The 24,222-nt window shown below is 44.8% G+C and overlaps 1 protein-coding gene across 3 annotated transcripts; it reads left to right on the top strand.

The window, feature by feature from the left end:
* Positions 1-969: 969 nt before the first annotated feature.
* Positions 970-23,926, top strand: PLIN2 (perilipin 2). 3 transcript variants are annotated; one of them, XM_053371826.1, is made up of 9 exons: positions 970-1,162; positions 3,943-3,999; positions 4,084-4,279; positions 6,279-6,361; positions 8,266-8,551; positions 9,777-9,961; positions 10,899-11,033; positions 13,330-13,620; positions 22,056-23,926. In XM_053371826.1, exons 2-9 carry the CDS (start codon positions 3,970-3,972, stop codon positions 22,188-22,190), a joined length of 1,341 nt encoding a protein of 446 aa, XP_053227801.1. In that variant the 5' UTR covers positions 970-1,162; positions 3,943-3,969; the 3' UTR covers positions 22,191-23,926. The 3 variants fall into 3 exon arrangements, with proteins under 3 accessions (XP_053227801.1, XP_053227800.1, XP_053227802.1); XM_053371825.1 differs by lacking the exon at positions 970-1,162 and having other exon boundaries at positions 3,907-3,999; XM_053371827.1 differs by lacking the exons at positions 970-1,162; positions 22,056-23,926 and having other exon boundaries at positions 3,907-3,999; positions 13,330-14,527.
* Positions 23,927-24,222: the final 296 nt, after the last annotated feature.

Raw genomic sequence — 24,222 nt, 5'->3', positions numbered from 1 at the left:
TTCCCTCTGTTTAGGGAGGTTTTTAATGTTTGATGTTTTATCATGTTTTTAATAGTCTGTTGGGAGCTGCCCAGAGTGGCTGGGGAAACCCAGCTGGATGGGCGGCGTATAAATAAATGATTTATTATTATTATTATTGACACTTTCTCCTCTTTTTTTCCTTTTTAAAAGCACTGCGTCAATATTTTAACTTTTGTATGTTTCCCTTCCCTCCCCCTTTTATGAAGATTACCCGCTCGGGGATCCCACAGCTAATTCTCCCCTGGTCTCCTCGCTGGCCCAAATAGGACTAATTAAGCCAGCTAGCCCTGGTGATCATCTAATGTTTATTGGATGGATTTCCCCCCTAAATTGATTTTTGAATTCTGAATTTATTGTTATTCACGTTTTATACTGTATTTTATGCTGTTTTTTGTAGCATCAATTAAGTGTTTTAAATTTGTTGTTAGCCGCCCTGGGCCCGGTTTTCTGAACCGGGAAGGACGGGATATAAATAAAAATTTATTTATTTATTTATTTATTTATTTATTTATTCTCGGTTTTGCTTTTTTAACACATAAAGTAGTGTAGGTATACACTTTATGAAATAAACAAATGAGGAAATAAGCGGTTCGGGGCATTGCATAACTGGTCCTGCGATTAAACCTGCACGCTAACTGCTGCGATTTCTGGGGTTGACATATTTTTTAAAGAGCCTCCCCAAAAAGAGGACGCTGCGTCGGCCATTCAAAGCAAACAGGTGCGCTTTGTCTTCCATTTCACCCCTCGGAAAAAAGAGGGCGCGTCCTGGGAAAAGAGGACACATGGCAACCCTCGTCCCCCTCTCTCTCCTCGGCTTCTTTCAGCTGCGCAAGGAGGAGCCAAGACGGCGCGGCGCCGAGAGGCAGGACCCGCCTGTTTCCTCCTCCGCCGCGCCCCTCCTCTTCTCGGAGCCGTGCGCGCATCGTGTGCGCGCTTGGAGGAAGCTGCCCGGATTTACAGCTGCCTGGCGTCTCGCGAGAGGAGGTGGAGGAGGAGGAGGCTGCCCGACGGGGCCCCCCCCTCTCTCTCTGCCCGGATAAATTGCCGGCGAGGCTGGGGCGCGGCTGCGGAGCCGACGGGGCGAGGGGACCAGCTGGGCGCGCTTGACACACACGAGGCAGCCGCCGCTCTCCTCCGACAGGTGAGTCGCCTTTGCCCTTGGCCGAGAGGAGCCTAACCTGCGCGTCTTTGCAATGGGGGGGGATGATGATGATGATGGGGGACTCGGACGCGCCTGGAGAGGCTGCGGGAGCCCCGGGCGCAAAGGAGCAAGCGGGTCTGCGCGCGTCCTCGCCTTGCAAAGGGACCTCGAGGGGTCATCCGGTCCAACCCCTGGCTCTCTCGCCCGACGCTGGGCTCGAACCCACGACCCTGAGAGCAAAGAGTCCCACACTGCGAGCGGGTGGGTAGGTAGGTAGGTGTCCCTTTGCGCTTTCTTGTTCTGCATCTTCCTTCCTCTCCATCTTCCGTTTGGAAAGCCCCGGGAATGATGCGCAGGGGCCGTAGACAAGGCAGGGCACACCCTGTGTATGCTTACTCCGAGGTAAGCCACACACGCGAGTTGGTTGGGGCTTACTCCCAGGTAAGTGCAGTTGGCAGCCTCTTTGCCCGAGGGGGGCGGGACTGCAGGGCATCTTCTTAAACCCCTTTTTTTCCCGTGAGGAAAGATCTCTCTTGAGGATGCAGGAGTGAGTGGAGAGGCTCTCCGGGACGGCAGCAAGGAAATGCAGGCGCTCCCCAAACGCCTCCGTCCCGATGCTTGGGGAGGTCTATAAATGTACTTTCACTTCTTGCTGGCGGATGCTGTGCCGTCACTGAACTGGAGCCATAATTGGGTGGGAAACATTTCTGTCGGATAGGTCATCATCTTGGCAATGTAGATGGGGGCAAAGGACAATCGGGAACAGAGCTGTGTGATAAATACAATGCAACGTAAGCAAACAGAACCGAGATAGAATCTGCTGCTTAAATAGGTTTGGTCCCATTGTTTGGAGGAGACCAAGCCTGTTTGTTTTCTCTCCCTCTCTGCTAAAAGCTGCGTTCATCTGTGTAACATGCAAGCTGCCTCAAAGCCTCTAAATTATCCCATACTTGAAGGGGCTGAGAGGCAAAATTTGCAGCTGTTTCACAGGGTTCTTTGTAGGAGAGGTTTAGTTTGGTTGCTTTTATTTACACTGCATGAAATATTGTAGTTGGGTTACAAAAAACTGTTGTGGGTGAGTGAGCATTTTTTAATTTGAAAAAGCTCCCTGTGATTTTTGGAATTCATTGTCTGTTGTCTGTAATAACTGTTAAACCAATGCATCACCTGTACTGTACTATATCTTTAAAAAAACCTGGGTTTTGAGTGCTTGGTGGTCCTTCAAGTATTGCACCGAGACTTAAAATGGGAAGCTTAAATGCCCCTAGCATGGTGTGCTCTTTCCCTTTTGCTACCTTTCGTATGAAAAGGAATCCTGCCTGATATTGATCAACTTAAGAGAGGCATTAAGGTTTTTTGTTTTCAAGTTGCTTTGTAATCATTTCTGCAGCAGGATAAAGTTTCACGAGAACTGAAATGGAAACACGTCCTGTCATTTCTGTGTTACAGGAACTCTTTAATAGTGCATACACAAATGTTTCAAACACACCCATTCAACCCCCCCCCTCCTAGAACTGTAGTTTATGCCTGTATTTCTGGCACCCTTAAATTATAGTTCAAAGGATTCCTTTCACGTAGAGGAGAGAGAATGTGCTTTAAATGTACAATGTGTCCTTGGCTGAGAACAGATTTCTGAATCCTGTTTGGTTTTGACCACAGCCTGCACCAGCCATAGTTCATAATCATGGGATGATAAGAGTCACGGTCAAAATATCTGGAGGGCACGAACTCAAGGATAGCTGAGTGAGAGGAATATTCCAGAGCAACTCTGTCTAATTATGTGGTTTCATAATACAGATGGCAGTTCTGTTTGCAGAGGGAGAGTCTCACAACCAGCAGTGAAAGAAGGGGCAATTGCAACGTGTTAAGCACTTTATTGCTACAGAGGGAACAAACAGTCTCCCTTGTTCCATTTAACACAACTTTGACAGTGGATCCACATTTGATAACTGTGGATTCAACTTGGCTTTTCTTCACTCATTCTTGTAACCAGAGTTTGATGCAGAGCTTTCCAAACTCTCCATGTTGGCGGCACACTTTTTAGACATGCATCATTTTGCGACACAGTAATTCAGTTTTAGTAGCAAACCGGAGGTTAAATGAACCCCCTTTCCACACACCGACACACTGCAGTGGACATGTCATGGCACACACAGTCTGGAAAGCTCTGGTTTAATGTCTACTCTGAAGGCACTGTTGTTTGTTTAGTAACTTAGTAAAGAATACTAGAATACAATGCTTGGCTTCTACTTTTCAAATCCCAATTTAAACTCTTATTTCCCTAACTTGTTGCTACTACGTTTTGGCTTGGAAAGTGAGGCGAATTTTTGGACACAAGAAAAGCCAAGTGTTCCCAAGGTTGTATACAAATTGGCTTTGCCAAAGCAACCCAGAACATGTCTCTGCTCAGTTCAAGCATTACTGAATAAACTAGTGAATTATAATTTAGAAATAACGGAAGATATCCAAAATAGTCATGCTTTAAATACGCCCATTGAAATTGATACTTAGTACATCAAGTTACTTAAGCCTATTGATTTTAGCAGGTCTATTCATGAGTATGGCTCACTGGATATTGCCCACAAATTTTATTGGCTAGTCATATTTGTCCGGAAAGAAAATGCTTTCAGATTTGAAGTTTCAACCTTCCATATTGCATAAATGGAAAGCATTTTAATAACGGAACAAGCTGAGCATATCTTAGCGGCTGCAACTTGTCAAAAGGTTAGGTTTTGTTTCAAGCCTTGCATTTAACTTGTGCTTTCTCTCCCCTCCCCCAGACTCTATAAAGCATTCAAGGCCCAAACATGGCGGAAGAGAGGACTGATTCACAGCAGGTATGTTTGCATGCACCAAAAATGTCCCTGACAATTTATTCCAGAAGAAATGTGAGCTAACTGTCCTGTCTTCTGCATAAACAGAATGTGGTCGCCAGGGTTGCCAACCTTCCCCTGGTGAGCTCCACCTACGACATGGTCTCCTCAGCTTACGTCACCACGAAGGACAACCATCCCTACCTGAAGTCTGTATGTGAGATGGCGGAGAAGGGTGTAAAGACCATTACTGCAGTAGCCATGACTGGTGCTCTGCCTATCATCCAAAAGCTGGAGCCACAAAGTAAGCCCCGACTCTTGGAAACACTTTTCAGCTTGCAAAATTCTTCCAGAGGAAAAAAAAAAGACCAGGTTTATTAGCAACAATAAACAGGTTCCCAAGCAGAAATGACAGTCTGGGCATACAAGTTGGTATTTGTTTGGAAATTTGTTTGGCTGTCGTTTCGTAGGCTGCACATTCAGATGTGTAGACAGCATGGTAAGGTCCAAAGTCATCTGTGATCCCTCTAGTGGAGTGCGTTGGGAACAGGCAGGATCCAGTGATCCTCAGGCATGCACCTCCAAATGGTGGAGCTGTCAGGGCTCCATTCTGGCTCCCAGGCACCTTCAGGTGGTTGCAAGAGACCAATAGCCAGGTGCCAAATGAGCCTGGCATCATGCGAATTTTGAACACTGCCACAGAGTATAATAATCTCACGCAGTGTACGAAACTCCCATTTTTCTTGGTGCATTTTGCGACAGGGAATTTCATTAGCATGAAGAAGAAGAATTTGGATTTGATATCCCACTTTATCACTACCCTAAGGAGTCTCAAAGCTGCTAACATTCTCCTTTCCCTTCCTCCCCCACAACAAACACTCTGTGAGGTGAGTGAGGTTGAGAGACTTCAGAGAAGTGTGACTAGCCCAAGGTCACCCAGCAGCTGCATGTGGAGGAACGGAGCTGCGAACCTGGTTCCCCAGATTACGAATCTACCGCTCTTAACGATTTTTCTGGGTGCAGTGCAGTGGTACCTCGAGTTAGAAACGCCTCAGGTTACAAACGCTTCAGGTTACAATCTCAGCTAACCTGGAAGGGTTACCTCGAGTTGAGAACTTTGCCCCAGGATGAGAACAGAAATCGTGTGCCGGCATTGCAGCGGCAGCAAGAGGCCCCATTAGCGAAAGCACGCCTCTAGTTAAGAACAGTTTCAGGTTAAGAACGGAACTCTGGAACAAATTAAGTTCAGAACTAGAGGTACCACTGTACTGTGCCTAAGTTATCAGATTAAAACTGCAGAGCGGAAGGAAAGGAGGGTCTCTTTCTGCCTCGCCACTTCTAGCTACTCTCTGAAGACTGGAGAAGAGACCCTCTTAAGAACATTAGGGGGGTTGGCAGGGGAAGGACTAGACCATATGAAAAATGAACATAATATTTTAGCTGCAGTTCATTCATTTTCAGCTTTGTATTCTTGTTATAAAAAAGCGCACCTAGACATTCTTGTGCCCATATCCTAAGTTTAAGGTGCCATTTAGGTCCTAGTTTCATATCTCAGCTTCTAACACTGATCTCAGGATGGTTATTCAACTACTTGTGTGCGGCTTAATTGCGCCAGTGGTCAGGGATGATGGAAATTGCAGCCCAATGACATATTCAGTTGTCAGCTTGCAAAAATGCTCTGCTCAGAAGCCTGGTTGCTTTTGTAGAATGCCTAAAATGTTTTCACCACGGGGAGAGTATTTTGTTTGGCTTAGTGGAAGCACACTCCCAACAAAGAACTGTAAAGGCCTGCCTTAAATAACAGCTCATTGCGAGGCTACTAATATCTTTGCATAACGTTTATGGGCCGCTGTGGCTATAAAGCAGCTTTCTGGACGAATTGGGTGTGAAGTCAAATAAGATTGTGACTTGTAAGATGCACAATGAGTCAAAAAAATCCTCCTGGCTCTAGTTTCTCACCCTTCACCCACTTCTAAGTTCTGTCTCAGCTTCCCCTTTCGCCTACTTTCTCAATGTCTCACAGTTTAGAAACTTGGCACTTTGCGCTGTGCACTCCCGTGCTTGAGTGTGTCAGCTTGTTCACGGAAACCTATTCTTGCGAAGTGGCAGACAGTCAGGAGACCCTCTTTTATCGCTTTCCGAAGGAGCTCTGAACTTGCTAATGAGTCATTCATGATGAACTTCGTCCTTAATGTGATACACCAGAATGCTTCCTGTTTCCCAGCAGTTCAAAGAAATAAACAGCTTCTGATTAACTTCTTAAAATTGCAAAAGCTGGCCTAACGGTCCTTTAATGTTTCCAGTTGCAGTTGCCAACAGCTATGCTTGCATAGGACTTGACAAAGTCGAGGAGAGGCTGCCGATACTTTATCAACCAACTGATAAGGTAAACGATTTAGAAAGATTTTAATGTGGCTTTTTCTCTCTCGTTGGTTCGAAGCAGAGTTACACATGAACTGGAAAAAAGGTACCAACTATAACTGGGTGCATTGGGGAGGGAGGGAGGGACTTCAGCGCAGGAAACATATGAAGTAGCCCCGAGGCACGCAGGACGGTACGACTTACTTGGGATACCTGCCCAGTGTTTAATCTACGAACGCAAAAGTCCCTTGCTTTATGTATCTGTTGAGTTCAAAGCCCTCTCCTGCAGGGCTTTCTCATTCACTTCTTCTTTGAAGGAAAAGGTCTCGCATATCTATAGGCTGCTCACTGGTTGGTATCCAGTGCTAGTCCTACTCAGAGTAGACTCACTGAAATGAAGGGAATTACTGTATTTTTCGCTCTATAGGACGCACCGGACCATAGGACGCACCTTGTTTTAGAGGGGGAGAACAAGAAAAAAAAATTCTCCCCCTCTCTGCTCAGTGCCCCTTCAGCGAAGCAGCAGGAGAAGCAGCCCCTTCCATTTCTCCTCCCACTTGGCTGAAGGGGCACTGCACAGCTCTCCCTCTCTGCTGAAGCCAGGAGAGTCTTGCTCTCCCGGCTTCAGCGAAAGGAACCTGAAGCCTGCAGAGCATCGCGGGAACTTGCGCTGTGCTCCAGAGGCTTCAGGCGGCTATCCCTGAAGCCTGGAGAGCAAGAGGGGTCAGCGTGCACCGACCCCTCTCGCTCTCCAGGCTTCAGCGAAAGCAATGGAGGGAGCGCTCCCTCTGCGCTTCGGAGGTTCGCATTGCTATCGCTGAAGCCAAGGAGCCTGCATTCACTCCATAGGACGCACACACATTTCCCCTTAATTTTTGGAGGGGCAAAGGTGCGTCCTATAGAGCGAAAAATACGGTAAGTTAGTCATTGACATTAATTTTAGTGGGTCTACAGAGTAGGACTGGCCAGTGGTGTTGCGTCCTTTGCTGGCGCCCGGGGCACTGCTCTGCTTGCCCCTCCAAATCATGTGCCTGGGGCTATGCTGTCCCAGGCTCTCTCCTTGCTACAACCCTGGGACTACCAATATTATTAATTACTACTTACTTATTGAATTTATATACCGCCCTATACCTGGAGGTATCAGGGCGGTTCACAGAACGAAACCAAAATATAAAACCACAAAATATATAATCAAAATAAAAACAATACCCCGCCCCCCCCGTGCAAAAAAACCCACCAAACATTTTAAAAGGGCATCAGGTGTCAATCAAATCAACCAAAGGCCTGGTTAAAAAGGAACATTTTCGTCTGGCACTTAAAGGTGTGTCATGAAGGCACCAGGCAAACTTCCCTGGGGAGAGCATTTCATAGACAGGGAGCCACTGCAGAGAAGGCCCCACTCTCGTGTTGCCACCCTCCAGACCTCTCGAGGAAGAGGCGCACGAAGGAGGGCCTCACCCATGTGGCATTCTGTTTTGTCAAGTAAAAGCCCAGTGTTACAGCTCCTTTGAAGACTCTAGGCATTGGGGACACATTCCTCCAAAGTCTGCATGGCGTACACAAAGTGATCCAGAATCTAAGCTGGTTGCATTGTCGGAACTCAGGTTTATGTTTGTTCTCCCCCCCCCCAAAAAAAAAAACAGCAAGCAGGAAGCAAGCTTTTTTATTGGCTTACTGATCTTGGTTTTTTTGGGAAACCATCAGGTTGTGCAATGGGCAAGATTCTGTCTTGTTTTATGCTTGGTGGGGGACTATGGGAACTCACGATGAATTTGCGAGTGTGTGCCAGCACGCCGCTCGTTCTTAATAAAACTGTATTTTTAAACTCGGGCTGAATGTGATGGGCAAACTGGGCCCATGTGCTTTATACTGAATGAGTTGCATCTTGCATTCAGCTAGCAGTGAAGAATCTGCAACCACTTTTTCTAGGTTGTCGCTAATGCAATGGATGTGGTTGTTGGTGCGAGGGATGTCGTCGCAACTACCGTGACCGGTGCCAAGGATACTGTTGCACAAACCATTAACGGAGTTGTTGACAAGACAAAAGGAGCCGTCCAGGACAGTGTGGAGTTGACCCGGTCAGTGGTCAGTGGCAGCATCAACACCGTTCTGGGAAGCCGGGTGCTGCGTCTGGTGACCAGTGGGGTGGACACTGCCCTCAGCAGATCAGAGACCCTTGTAGACCAGTATCTCCCACTGACGGAAGAAGAACTAGGTAAGTTCTCCTAGAACAGTGGTTCTCAACCTGTGGGTCCCCAAATGTTGTTGGACTACAACTCCCATCATCCCTGAGCTCTGGCCTTGCTAGCTAGGGGTGATAGGAGTTGTAGTCCAACAACATCTGGGGACCCACAGGTTGAGAAAGGCTGGCCTAGAATATGGGTAGGAAAACTAAGGCCCGGGGGTCGGATCCGGCCCAATCGTCTTCTAAATCCGGCCCGCGGACAGTCCGGGAATTAGCATGTTTTTACATGAGTAGAATGTGTCCTTTTATTTAAAAGGCATCTCTGGGTTATTTGTGGGGCATAGGAATTCGTTCAATTCCCCCGCCCCCCAAAAAAATATAGTCTGGCCCCCCACAAGGTCTGAGGGACAGTAGACCAGCCCCCTGCTGAAAAAGTTTGCTGACCCCTGTCCTAGAAGGTCCAGTCTGCCAGGTTACATACCCCGTTATGAAGATTGTGCTATTTTTCGTAAATAGAAACAAGGGGGAAATACAATTGCCGAAGTTCATTGGTTTTGAAGCCAATGAAATGTGATGCTATCGTGTATTATTTTTCAAGAACGAGGAAAACATACCGTATTTTTTGCTCTATATGACTCACTTTTTCCCTCCTAAAAAGTAAGGGGAAATGTGTGTGTGTGTTATGGAGTGAATGCAGACTGTGCAGCTATCCCAGAAGCCAGAACAGCAAGAGGGATCGCTGCTTTCGCTCCTCAGCGATCCCTCTTGCTGTTCTGGCTTCTGAGATTCAGAATATTTTTTTTCTTGATTTCCTCCTCCAAAAACTAGGTGCGTCTTGTGGTCTGGTGAGTCTTATAGAGCAAAAAATACGGTAGTTTGTGGGTAGAACTGGGCCTCTTGATGATCATTTGGCTATTTGGTTGGTTTACGACTGCAAACTTTGTAAGACGGCATAAGATCAGTCAGCCCTACACACTCAATCGCGGCTACTCTCTAGGTTTGACGGAAGGCTTCACATTCAAAGCTCTTCCCTGGGAAAGTCACCAGCTCTCTCACCTTGAACGTTTCACCATCAGACCAAAAACACCTTGCAAAGTTGCCTTGGGAGAATTTGTCTCTCTTGGCTATAGGCAACAGACTCTCAAGAAGCGAGCGAGAAAGATAGGAAGCGGTTGTTAGCTTTCCTAATTGCAAGCTTGACGGCGTTAACTTGCCGCGGTTACAGTTGGAATGGTTTGCTGTTTTGATTCTGCAGAGAAAGAAGCTACGAAAATGGAAGGATTTGAAGTTGGAGTTCAGAAGCCAAGTTACTACGTTAGATTAGGGTCTTTGTCGTCAAAGGTCCGATCCCGTGCCTACCAGCAGGCCTTAATCAAGGTTCGAGATGCTAAGCTCAGAAGCCAAGAGACAATCTCTCAACTTAACTCCACTGTCAATCTGGTAAGTGAGTTCTTGGTTCTAATTTCAGATTTTTGCTAAGGGTTTCAGTCAACCTTTCGGACTCACAGTGCATGTATCAGTGGATGGCAGTCCGCTCTACCTTTTTAATAATATTTTAATCCTATGTTCTTTACTTGTGAGTTGGCCTCAAGTTTTAAAGTTTGCAAGGCTAGCTTTAACGTAATACACAGCTCAGCGTTTTACTAGGCAGCCTTCATACATCCATGGACACAATAAGAATCTTTTCTTAACATCAAATTGTTGAAATGATAAGTCTAAAAAACACTATAGTGGCATTTGATGGGCTCTTAGGGCAGGGTAATCTGAAGGGGGAAATGTTAGGCTTTATTTAAACAAATAAAGAATTCTTCAAAATGATATGTAGCGTGCCAGCAACTGCAGCAAAGGAGAGGAATTGGTGAAAACAGAGGGTCTATTGGGCAAGAATACACAGTTACATTTTGGGGCCCAAGTAGATATCTTTCATTAATACAAAATCCATATAGCGCTGTGAAATTCCAACTTCTTTTTCAGAGGGTTTGTTGGAGGGTTTAACAATCTCCGGTGGAGTTTTAAAAGGAGATATCAGAGCCGACCTTGTACAAACATGTTTGATACCTGAATGAATAAAAAAATAAAAAAAATTGTCCAGTAGCACCTTAGAGACCAACTAAGTTTGCTACTGGACAGTTTTTTAATCGATTTATTTCGCCTGCCGTCAGACCAACATGGCTACCTACCTGAATCTTGTTTGATAACTGTTGGCAGAAGAAAGATTGCTTTAGCTGTGAAAGCACTCCCAAGAATGATCTGAGTTTCCTGTATCCTGGGAGAAAGATTTGCAGAAATCGGTGGCGCTCCTGAGTAGACATGTGCAGGATTGCACCATTGAAGAGTACTTCCCAAAAGTTGAACGTGCAAGTCTTTTGTATTCCAGATTGAATATGCCAGAAAGAATATGAATAGTGCCAACCAGAAACTCCAAGATGCCCAACAAAAGCTGTATAATTCCTGGGTAGAATGGAGGAAAAACACAGGCCAAAATGAGGAAGATGACTCCCGCAGTGCTGAGGTGGGTTGCTGAGTGAGCATTGGGCAGATCCGTCAGGTTAATACTGTAATTTTCGCTCTATAAGACGCACCAGATCACAAGACGCACCTAGTTTTTGGAGGAGGAAAATAAGGAAAAAAATATTCTGAATCTCAGAAGCCAGAACAGCAAGAGGGATCGCTGCGCAGTGAAAGCAGCGATCCCTCTTGCTGTTCTGGCTTCTGGGATAGCTGCGCAGCCTGCATTCGCTCCATAAGACGCACACACATTTCCCCTTACTTTTTAGGAGGGAAAAAGTGAGTCTTATAGAGCAAAAAATACGGTATTCTGCAGCCTTATAAATACGTTTGCAGGAAGAGGGCTTGCTCTTTGGTTGTTTTTGTTTTAACTATTTACTTGTGTTTTTTTATTGTATTCAATTTTATTAATATCACGAGTTAAAGTAAAAAAAGGAAAGAAAATACATAAACCATTTTAAAAGGTAGAGGAAAACAACACTATGATAGCAAAATATAATTAAGATCACAGAACTATATAACACATTTGCAAATGACTGAACTTACAGTTTCCCTCAAATATACATGGATTCAAGGGGCTGGTATGGTTTCGATAAATGCACTCCAAATATCATTTAATTTGTCCATACATAATGTTTGTCTGAAGGCGATCCATTCATGAGTTGCAATGCCATCTATCCATTGATCGAAAGACTATTTTTTTGGCCTCCCAATGTATTAGTATCATATATATTTTTGCAGATACAAAGGGCAAGGTTGCACCCAAAACAATTTCCTTGCCCAGTTGCTGCAGCAGTCTACAGCTGGCCATGCTGAAAGTTCTTTATCAAGGTTAAGAGTATTAACCTTTTGACCCAAATAATTACAGCAGTGATAAGGCTCCTGTCCAGGACTCAAGCGAAGGCTTAAACTTAGCTCTTGCTACTACTGGGTATTAGCTGCTTGTCTTGTTTCAGCCACAGCGGAAATACAGGAAGCTTGTAAAGAAAAGGGGAAAGATGTGAATGAGTAAGGTGGCTTCTCTCAGCACACTCTTTCCCATGCCTTCAAAATCTTTGTAGCAAGCGTGGGGGTAAAGCTATCTGGCAAATAGGATATAACTGAAGGACCACTTGACAGATCTGTTATTCGTGGGAGGCCAGGAGGGAGAAATGCTTTTCGCTTTCCAGGTCAAGGGGTCTAATTAGGTTTCAAGTCCCAGCCAAAGTTAGGATCCCTTGGGTGTGGAGAAACATTGGTCAGTGCGTACGAGCATTCATTTGGGTCTTATGGCAGTGTCTCAGCCAGTGTTAGAAACTCAGATACATAAGCTTAAGCGCCAAATGGCTCCTTAAACCAGGGCTAGTCGCCAAAACAGAATGCCTAGTGGCCATTTTGGGGGCCAGACAGTTCGAAAGCCATATTTTTCAATACAGTGGTACCCGAGGTACCACTGTACGGCTTTTTGGTACCTGAAATTCATTCTGATTGGGCAGTGAAAATGTAACAGAATTATACAGGATGCATTGTGAAAACAGCCAAGATCCATGGTTCCCCAGGTATGCACCTCCAAATGGTGGAGACATCAGGCACCATCTTGGCACCCAGGCATCTTCACTTGGTCGTGAGTGGCCGATAGCCAGGTGCCAAATGTGCCTGGCAAATTTTGAGCACAGGTCCCAGCTTCGTTCCATACTTCAGTCGTACCTTGGAAGTTGAACGGAATCCATTCCGGAAGTCCGTTCGACTTACAAAATATTTGGAAACCGCAGCGCGGCTTCTGATTGGCTGCAGGAAGGTCCTGCAGCCAATTGGAAGCTGCGTCGGACGTTTGGGTTCCAAAGAACGTTTGCAGACCGGAACACTCAGTTCTGGGTTTGCGACGTTCGGGAGCCAAAACGTCTGAGTACCAAGGCGTTTGGGATCCAAGGTACGACTGTACCCCCACATTGGAAGTTCAAGTTATTGTTGTCTAGGGTGGCGGCCTCGGCTGTAGAATACAGTCACACCTCAGGTTAAATATGCTTCAGGTTGAGCGCTTTCGGGTTGCGCTCCGCAGCGACCCGGAAGTAACGGAACACGTTACTTCCAGGTTTCGCCGCTCACGCATGCGCAGATGGTCAAAATGACATCACACGCCTTCGCGGAAGCGCGAATCGCAGCACGCGCAGACGTGGGTTGCGTTCACTTCAGGATGCGAACGGGGATCCGGAACGGATCCAGTTCGTACCCAGAGGTACCACTGTATTGGGGTTATTTTAAGCTAACAGAATAACATGGAGCCCGTTTCCAATGTCTGTGTGTTTTGCTTTTGTTTCCAGTACATTGAATCACGCACACTAACGATTGCACGGAACCTGACCCAGCAGCTTCAAACCACCTGCGTCACCCTGGTGTCGAGTATACAGGGTTTGCCCCAGAATATCCAAGGCCAGGTTCACCATGTGGGGGAAATGGCAGGCGAGGTCTACCGGAACTTCCGCTCGGCGTCTTCCTTCCAGGAAGTGTCCGACAACCTCATCACCACCAGCAAAGGGCAGCTGAAGAAAATGAAGGAATCGCTGGACGACGTGATGGATTACCTGGTGAACAACACGCCCCTCAACTGGCTGGTAGGTCCCTTTTACCCGCAATTGGCTGGCTCTGAGAATGCTGGGCACAGAGGTGACGGGGAGAAAAAGACCAGCCAGGAGGACAAACAGCCTGAACGCAACACAGAATAAATGGCGGCATGACAAAACATGCACACACACGCCGTGTAGCTTGACTGACAAGGTGGCCGAGCTGTGGTAGCTGCAGTGTAACCTGCTGGGGACAGGGGGTAGAAATTTAATTCCTGCTGCGCTTTCTCTGACAAAAAAAGCAAAAAAAGATTTCTGCGCTCCCGAGTTGAGTTCCCAGTGTTTGGGTTTGAAGTTGTGAAAGATGCAAAGTGCCTTAAAAGACTTCTGAGCCTCAGCAGATTGCATTGGAGAAAACCCTTTGTTTAGCTACCTATATATTACAAAGCTCCATCTTGCCTCTCAGTTAAAGTGGCCTTTAAAAAGAGTTTACTGCTATTCTGTTAATATACGCAGGGGCGGAAAAAAACAAAGCAAACCCCTTTATTGAAAATCTGTAAAGCTTCTGGCAGCATAATTACATTTTCTTATTCAGCTTTCGTTTGAAAACTGCACACTGTACCCTTGTATACTTATCATTCCTTCCATTTGCCTTAAAGCAACTTGTTCTAGGACCTAAAAAAAGAGAAAAAGCCTTGATAAGCTTTTTCCACTCCTTGCGTGGAGTTGGACTAGACTTGCCAGAGTAACTTGTCTGTTGTGACAGCTCACGTTCATCCTTCATTTCTAAATATGAGACGTTGTACTTCTCAGTAACTCCACTGAAGCTACTATTGAGCACTGTGCGCTAAGCGAGATTCATGCTGTTTGTACATGGGTGTTTTTAGCCTGTCTTTTTGTAGTGCCTTGCCTTGTAATTTCACATGTATGCTTAGTAATAAATGCTTCAGCAGCCGGAGTCTGGTGTCTCTTGGATTGTGTAAAGAGTACTGAGGATGCGAAACAAACGTTGTGACTCAATTACCATTGAGCTGTGGGTCTGTTTAAAACGGGTTGAATGCAAATTGCTGAATCAGCACCAAGCATTACATGTAAACAGATGGTCCAGGTGTTGCTGCTGTATTTATTTCCTACCTACGACTCCTCAGCCAGCTCTCTGGATACTTGCAGTTTCTTAAGCTTCTACCATCCCAGCTTTTGCTTGTAGCTTGCTTTTCTGGGTCGGGGCTCTTGAATCGGTGGGTTGTGGCTTGAATTGGTAGGCTGTTATGATGTATACTATGCCAAAGGAGGCCAAACCACCTGTCTCTCGTAGCACAGACATTCCGCAGTCTTGATGGCCCTTCAGATTTTACAACAGGTCCTAGGAAGTTGAACCACAACAAACTGTAGAGAACACCTGCAAATGATCTGGAGATATTTCTGGTTCCTCCTGCTCTGCTTGTTCTTGCACTTGATGCTTAAACTCAAACAAAAATAAGTTTGCTCTGCTGTCCAGGTATCCTGCTGCGCTAACAGTTATGTGACAAAGTACACACAGGTCAATACGTTAATAGTTTTGTCCCCGCAGGGAAAACATTTAGCGCACGGGATGCCCTGAGACTTCCACCTGTGTAGAATCAGCACCGATGAGGACTTGAGCGTTCTGCCAACATTGCTGGGGCAGAATTAAGCAGCAGGCCCACTCAAATCACAATTCATTGCTAATAATTCCCCTAGTCTAAAAGTGCCCTTTAAAAAATTGGCTTTAAAATTGAACCAGGCCAACCGTCATGTGATCTATAATGCATGCTTTGTTGTGGTTTCTTTGAACACAATTTTTGGTTGGTGTTGTCTGGCTGCATTGGCAGAAGAGAGTGAACATTTTGTTGCACTGGCGGGTGGGTGGGTGGGATTCACCTAACTAGTCCTGTTAGCCGAAGCCCTGCTCAAGGGCTTCTGCTTGTGCAATGGGGCTTCCCCTCCTATCTAACCCCTATGCGCCTCTGCCCCCCAGAATATCATTCAAGGGGAGCAGAGGAGAGATTTTTTCACCTGGCAAACTGAAATGCTTGTGCAGATGGTGCAGTTGACACAGCAGAGTGTTGAATTTCTCCCCAATTGTTTATCCTGGTCCAATTGGTTTCCAAGCCCAATTCAAAGTGCTGGTTTTGACCTATAAAGCCTTAAAAGGCTCAGGACTACCTCAAGGACCACCTCTCTCCATATGAACCTACCCGGACCCTGAGATCATCTTTTGAGGCCCTCCTTTGTGTGCCTCCTCCTCGAAAGGTCCGGAGGGTGGCAACATGAGAACAGGGCCTTCTCTGCAGTGGCTCCCCATCTGTGGAATGCTCTCCCCAGGGAGATTCGCCTGGTGCCTTCATTATATACCTTCAGGTGCCAGGCAAAAACTTTCCTCTCTAACCAGACCTTTGGCTGATTGACATACAATGCCCTTTTAAAATGTGTTGTGCAGGGGGCAGGAATAATTGGGTTGTTACTGCTTTTATTTTTATTATGTATTTTGTGTTTTTTATATTGTGATTTTTTGTCGTGAGCTACCCTGAGACCTGCGGGTAAAGGGTGGTAAACAAATTTGAATAATAATAATAACCACCTTGGCTTACAAAGGACAAGCAATAATTCATGTATGGATTGGTTTTGGCCGTGCAATTAATCTGTGGTTTAAAGGTCATGGATAGGCTGTGGGATCTCTCACACACATGTATATTTTCCTTCCCTTCAGGCTGTGAAGTTTTCCCTCTATACAATTCTGGTGTTGCATAAGCATTGTTCATCTGCATTAAAACAAATTGCATGTGCTTCTAATAATAATAATAAATTTTTATTTGTATTCCGCCCTCCCCAGCCGAGCTCAGAGAGGCTAACATCATAAAAACGAACACAATAAGCATAAAAACAGGCATTAATTAATTAAAATACATCTTAGAATTAATTCAGACAAGTTAAAATCCAGGCAGGTGGCAATTAGGTAAAGGACCCCTGACCGTTAAGTCCAGGTGCGGACGACTCGGGTTGCAGCGCTCATCTTGCTTTATTGGCTGAGGGAGCCGGCGTACAGCTTCTGGGTCATGTGGCCAGCATGACTAAGCCACTTCTGGTGAACCATTGCAGCGCACGGAAACACCGTTTACCTTCCCGCCAGAGTGGTACCTATTTATCTACTTGCACTGGCATGCTTTCGAACTGCTAGGTTGGCAGGAGCAGGGACCGAACAACAGGAGCTCACCCCGTCGCGGGGATTCAAACCACCGACCTTCTGATCGGCAAGTCCTAGGCTCTGTAGTTTAACCCACAGAGCCACCTGCATCCCCAGGTGGCAATTATCAGGGTGCAATTGAGAGTGGTTAATAATTGCCAGGACCAACTGTTTCCACTGATCATTCAAGGACCTGTGAATGGGTTGGGGGCCTCCTTCGGGCTTCTTTTATACAAAGGAAAGTAAGCTCACATGCAATTTGACTGGGGCTGATGAGTCCCACAAAAACCTGGGAGGGTCCCACATTTTCTACCCCTGCTTTAAAGATATGACATGAAGATAATTATTAGTTTTCTGCACAGGTGAATAACATGTTACATAGCAAGAGAAGAACCAGGGCACTTGCATTTTGCTGTTGCTTGGTACATATGTATATGTTCCACTAGCATTCAAGACAAACATAAGTACAATCACAGCAATAGCTCAATCTTCTTTGCAAGCAGAACGTCACAAACTCAATGCCATGCAGCTCCAGTGTTTGAAATTCGCCAGGCACATTTTGCACCTCTGGTTATTGGCCGCTTGTAACCAAATGAAGGTGCCTGACATCTCCACCATCTGGAGGTGCATGCCTGGGGATCTGGACTGTTTTCACACACTGGCAACACATCCTGTAGAATTCTACCCCTTATATTTTATCTGCAAAATCAGGATGAATTTCAGGAAACCAAAATGCATCATCTCTGCAGCCTGAGCAGGAGCTGAGAACGACGTTATAGTGATTTGTTGTAGCTTGTCTTCGCTTCTCCCGCCCCAATGCCCTGCTCACAGTTGCGAAGAATAGCACTACGTTATGAATGGCCCGTGTCACCATTAAGAAAAAGAGGTCGGAATAGGCCAATATATATGTGGACTGTCCCTGAGTCAAGTGACTTTTCTTCTTTTAAGTTCTCAAAACTCTTAACTTAGCTCAAGGTAGTCCTCTGAACTAGCCAGATGTTGAACTGAGAATCAGTCACAGTCAGCCCATCCTTTGAAAAACAAGACTTTAGCCCCATCTTGCCCCAAAACAGCAACTAGACATTCCGTTTGGGAGATTGCAACCTTGGTTTTAAGGAACCCTTTGGTGCCTAGAGTATATATCCTGAGTTTCGAACACTCTGCAGCTCTAGGTAGGGCAATTGCCTGCCTGTGTTGACAAAATGGAACTAGATTTTTCTCCCTTGGTGTAAGATGAAGCCTCATGTTCCCCTTAGAGGTTTTGCTGTGTTCAGTGGTCCTTATGCCCTGGAAAGTGTGTGTGTAGGATTGTAGCCGTAGCTACATAAGGTGCTCAAAACAGGTTAGGGAATAATAGGCAACTTGACCTGGAATCCAGCCTGCTGCTGAAATAGGTACGGCACGGCTAGGACAGAAAACTCCCTGCTACCTTATTCTGAGAGCTTCAAAGCAAATGGTAGCAGGGAGGCCAGCATAGCAGCAGACATAGAATCATAGAATCATAGAGTTGGAAGAGACCACAAGGGCCATCGAGTCCAACCCCCTGCCAAGCAGGAAACACCATCAGAGCACTCCTGACATATGGTTGTCAAGCCTCTGCTTAAAGACCTCCAAAGAAGGAGACTCCACCACACTCCTTGGCAGCAAATTCCACTGTCGAACAGCTCTTACTGTCAGGAAGTTCTTCCTAATGTTTAGGTGGAATCTTCTTTCTTGTAGTTTGGATCCATTGCTCCGTGTCCGCTTCTCTGGAGCAGCAGAAAACAACCTTTCTCCCTCCTCTATGTGACATCCTTTTATATATTTGAACATGGCTATCATATCACCCCTTAACCACCTCTTCTACAGGCTAAACATGCCCAGCTCCCTTAGCCATTCCTCATAAGGCATCGTTTCCAGGCCTTTGACCATTTTGGTTGCCCTCCTCTGGACACGTTCCAGTTTGTCACTGTCCTTCTTGAACTGTGGTGCCCAGAACTGGACACAGTACTCCAGGTGAGGTCTGACCAGAGCAGAATACAGTGGCACTATTACTTCCCTTGATCTAGATGCTATACTCCTATAGTCAGCATAGTACTTTTGTGTCCACAGTCTTAAAATAATACTAGGCAGCTGATCCTGCCTATGCTTACTCTGAAGTTCCACTAATTTACAGTGGCGCTTACTCCCAAGGGAACACAGGGGCATTGCCGCTTTAGGCCTGAATGAGCCCATTGACTTTAATTATTTTGAAACCAATTCATTCTCAATAAAATTATTTCTGGTTTTCATGAGTCAGTTTACCCTAACTATCCTGCTGGTGTAAACCACTGAGCCTCTTGGGCTTGCCGATCGGAAGGCTGGCGGTTTGAATCCTTGTCATGGGGTAAGCTCCCGTTGTTCTGTCCCAGCTGCTGCCCACCTAGCAGTTCGAAAGCACACCAGTGAAAGTAAATAAATAGGTACCACTGCAGCGGGAAGGTAAATGGTGTTTCTGTGTGCTATGGTTTCCATCACGGTGTCCCATTGTGCCAGAAGCGGTTTAGTCCTGCTGGCCACATGACCCAGAAAGCTGTCTGTGGACAAACGCCGGCTCCCTTGGCCTAAAAGTGAGATGAGAGCTGCACTCCCATGGTCAAATTTGACTGGACTTAACCGTCCAGGGGTCCTTTCCCTAACTGTTTCAGAGATGAAATCAAGCCATGTAGTCATGCTGTTGCTTTAGAATCAGAGATTTGGAGGAGAATCTGGTCTAAACTATGACAGTTGGTTAAAGTAAAGCGGGCATGCACTGAGGGAAACTGATTCACACGTACACTACAGTTTAACACATACCGGATCTCACTTCTGGTATCAGAGACCAGCTTAGGAGAAGACATACGGCAGGGATGTAAGCTGTGGGAGGAAGGAAAGATTTCTCTCCAGATTGTTGGTCTAGGGTTAGGACTCGTGCTTTCAGTGACAGGCCTTGAGTGCAATTCCCAGACAAACTCACGCAACAGGAAGAAGAGGGTCGAGCCCTTAATTGCTAGCCATAACTAGAGTGTATGATTTGCACGCAGAATATCCCAGGTAAAAACCCTCAAATCTTAGTGCTGGCCGGGAAAGACTTCCTGTCTGAAATCCCTGAGTGGTATTCAAGTGAGTTTTACACAGAGTAGACCTGTTAAAATTAATGGGCCTGACTCAGAGAGAAATAAGAATATTTCATTTATACCCTGCCCATCTGGCTGGGTTGCCCAAGCCACTCTAGGCGGCTTCCAAGACATAAAAACATAATAAAACATCAAACATTAATAGGAACAATCTGATCCAATTTAAAGTCACAATAACTTTAAAATAAACAACTTATATCAAACAAAGCAGCATCCAACAATCTATCAGAATCTAATTGTTGTTTAGTTGTTTAGTCGTGTCCAACTCTTTGTGACCCCATGGACCAGAGCATGCCAGGCACTCCTGTCTTCCACTGCCTCCTGCAGTTTGGTCAAACGCATGTTCGTAGCTTCGAGAACACTGTCCAACCATCTCGTCCTCTGTTGTCCGCTTCTCCTTGTGCCCTCCATCTTTCCCAACATCAGGGTCTTTTCCAGGGAGTCTTCTCTGCACATGAGGTGGCCAAAATCTTGGAGCCTCAGCTTCAGGATCTGTCATTCGTGTGAGCACTCAGGGCTGATTTCCTTCAGAATGGAGAGGTTGGATCTTCTTGCAGTCCATGGGACTCTCAAGAGTCTCCTCCAGCACCATAATTCAAAAGCATCCATTCTTCGGCGATCAGCCTTCTTTATGGTCCAGCTCTCACTTCCATACATCACTACTGGGAAAACCATAGCTTGAACTATTCAGACCTTTGTCGGTAAGGTGATGTCTAGGTTTGTCATCGCTTTTCTCCCAAGAAGCAGGCATCAATAGTAAACAGTAAAACTAAGCATCAGCAAATAATAATTAAACAGTTCAACCACAATAAAGAATTACCAACCTATAATCAATAAAAGTAACAGCAAATCACAATGCATAAAACACCACAAAACTTACAAAACCATGTAAAAGGATCAAATTGAGAAACAAAGAAGCACAACTTATAAAACTTATTTTTAAAAAATATCCCTGAACTCCTCTCTTTCCAGCTGCTGCTGCTCCTGCTGTTCTCCAAGTCATAGTCCGGGAAAGGCTAGGTTGGGAAAGGCAGGTGGAAAATACAATCATACATTACAATGGAGTTAAACACGAAAATGATAAAGAAAAGAGATAAAAAAGAAAAGCAAAAAAGTCACACACAAAAAGAATTGACAATAGCAAAAAAAATCAGTTAGAAAAGCCAATCATTTATACAGCATCATATCTTATCCGATAAAGTCTTCTGAGAAAAACTTCCAATCGTTTTCATTGGACTTTTCATATTGTCTTGATTTTATCGCACAGTTTATTTTATGACTTTTTCTATATATTCCTCTAAGATGTTTATTCCATTTGTTTATTATACACAAGTATCATTCAATTCTGCTAGGATATTATCATTTTTACAATGTAATCTTATATACTCCTTGAATAATTTCCATTCTCTGTATGTTTTTTGATTCGGGGCTCTCCTGACTTTTCCAGTCAGCTTTGCTAATTGAAAATACTCGATCATGAGTGTTTGCCAATCTATTATTGTCGGTGTTGTTTCACACTTCCAACTTCTGTCTATGAGTATTCTTGCAGCCGTGACTGAGTACATAAACAGTGGTCTTGTGTTTTGCTTGATTTCTATTGGCAATATTCGGATCTTGAATGTTTTCAGACACCAGCAACACACCCTGTACAATTCTATCCATTATATTTTATCTGCACAATCAGCATGAATTTCAGGAACCAGAAAGTCATATTGAAAAATAGGACTTTCGAGCCGTCTGGCCCCAAAATGGCAACTAGGCATTCTGTTTTGGCGACTGTAACTCTGGTTGAAGGAGCCATTTAGCACCTAGCTTACATAACTGAGTTTCTACCACTGCTTCCTACATTAAAATAACACAATTTGGATAAATGGTTGGTTTAAAATCTTTGGGTCTCCTTTTATTTCTCACTATGAAGCCTACGCCAGAGAAAGAGGCATTTCCCCACATGAATTATTTGTGAACTTTTTAAATGATAAGACAATATCATTTCATTTCACATGTGATACGCTATGTTTTTGTCAATATAGTACTGAAATGGGAGGAAATTTTGCTGGCCTGTTCTCCTCAGTTTGAGTCCTAGGTCTTTAGCGCTTTGGGAAATGTTGAAAATGTTGCCTTCAAATTTATTTGAGTTTCTTCCTCTGCAGGTTCCGGATTTTGCTATCACAGACTTGTCTTCGGAATCGGATGAGATACCAGATATCTTGGCTTTGGATGAAGAAGGGCAGCAAGATTATTCGCGTGCAAATGGTCCCATCACCACAGGTCAAAGAGCTGAATAAACACCGAGCACAAGAAACCAAAAACTAATACTTTTGATTGAATAAATATATGTTCATACCCATTTTCCCCCCTAACCTTATCCTCCTGCTTTTTGGAGTGGAGTTACTTAGCTCTTGGGGAGTATTGGAATTGTTTGTATCACTTTTGCTTCATTTAGATTGATCAAAACTCTGACCTTGTGAAAAAATATTATGGAACGCACATTAGTGTAACCTATTAGCATGGAGGAGTGGACTCTTTTTGTCCTCCGTGTCAGATAAATGTATTCAACTGGTCAACAATTTAAGTCTGCATCACAGTTTGGACAGCAGTTGCTTCTGAAACCACATCTCTGCTGCTTTGACATGGAATCCTGTCTGAAAGAAGATTTGCCGATTTCAATTTCAGTTCCTCTGTAAATACTTCTGTGTTTCTCCATCAACATCTTTACCTGCCAGGAAGAAAAAATGCAGCCATTTCTCATCTCTTTCTGTTTCGTTGTGATGTATCTGCATGACTCCGTACCAAATGTTTAAACAGGTGCCCTTTGAGTTCAAATGCAATGGATGAGCTCAGTGCTCCTTGCTTTTCTAAGATTATGATGCTCCAGCAAATTGCAACTCATGTTCTCAGTCAGGTGATAAACCTGTGCCTGGGTTGCGCCATTTTAGACTATGGGAGAAAGACCAAACGCTCTTCCATACAAAGTAAATCTTTGCATGTAGAAATCTTAGCACATCACAGAGAAGTTTGAACTAGGACCGTCCTTCCTGAGACCTAATTTTGTTTTTCTCTGGAAGAGCAGTCGTGTGAGCTCTCCACTTGCAGCCAGAAGTGGTACAGCCCAGGGATAGTAAGAATTAGGCTTTGCAGTAGGGGAACCTGTGTACCTTTCCCATATTTTGGACCACATCTCCCATCATCCCTTTCCATTGGCCAGGCTGGTTGAGGCCGATGGGAGCTGGGAGTCGCAGGTTTCGCCATCACTGCTTCAGAACATCTGGAGTTTAACCAGGACAATACTCTAGAGCAGTGGTGGCCAAACTTGGCCCTTCAGCTGTTTTTGGACTACAATTCCCATCATCCCTAGCTAACAGGACCAGTGGTCATGGATGATGGGAATTATAGTCCCAAAACAGCTGGAAGGCCAAGTTTGGCCACCACTGCTCTAGAGTAAAACAGAGCCAAACACAGGTTCAAGAGATGCAAACTGGGAAACTTCTGAGAGGGTTCAAAAAAAGAAAAGACGTTTAGTGAAAAATGGGGCAGAAAATACGAACGAGACGGAGAAAGCTAGCCCTGAAGCGATGTTCCTGCGCAATCCACAGTTGTTTTAGCAGGGTTTGTATAGTTCCAGTGGTTTGCCATCAAACAGACCCGCCATTTCTTGACGCAAATCGGAAGAGTCAGAGGAAGCTCAAAACAAACTAGAAATGCAGAATCAGACGTGCTTAACGAAATGCTACAGTTGAAAGACTACGCCGTGTTTTGGTTCAGACAACCTTTAATATCGCTGGCAGTTTTGGGTTTCCCCCCGTTTTTTAATTATGGGATTATGAAGATTTCCTATGGTGCTAATTTTTATAGGTTAGGTCCACAGATCTGGATTAAAGAGATAATTTGATGCTCTCTTTAGCATGAAGTGGACAACCTCTCCCCCCACTCTTCAGTTATGCATTATAAGAGATAACATGGAAGTTTTAAGCACTAGTCACTGAAATGCCTTGGAAATAAAGTTTAAAACTGTATAACCTGATGGCTGCTGATGTTTTGCTTCTCCTTTTTATTGCTTTTTATATGACCTCCAAACCATTAGAAATTCATGATTATTTGAAGTTGTTGTAGCTGCAACTGGAAAAAACCAACCTTTTCTGAAATGCAGGGTTATCACATTTTGATGGGATCATAAGAATATGATTTCTTATGCTGTCTTACGTCTGTGACTGAGTTATATAAAAAAGCACACAAGATCACCACTGATCCCACAGTCAGATGTCTTCCATGAAAAATAAAATGCGCATCTACTACTTTTAGTTACGCTTCAGATACTTT

Source organism: Podarcis raffonei, chromosome 17, assembly GCF_027172205.1.
Source record: "Podarcis raffonei isolate rPodRaf1 chromosome 17, rPodRaf1.pri, whole genome shotgun sequence".
NCBI lineage: Eukaryota > Metazoa > Chordata > Lepidosauria > Squamata > Lacertidae > Podarcis > Podarcis raffonei.
The sequence above is the reverse complement of the archived record's forward strand: the minus strand, read 5'-3'. Positions and strand labels throughout refer to the sequence as shown.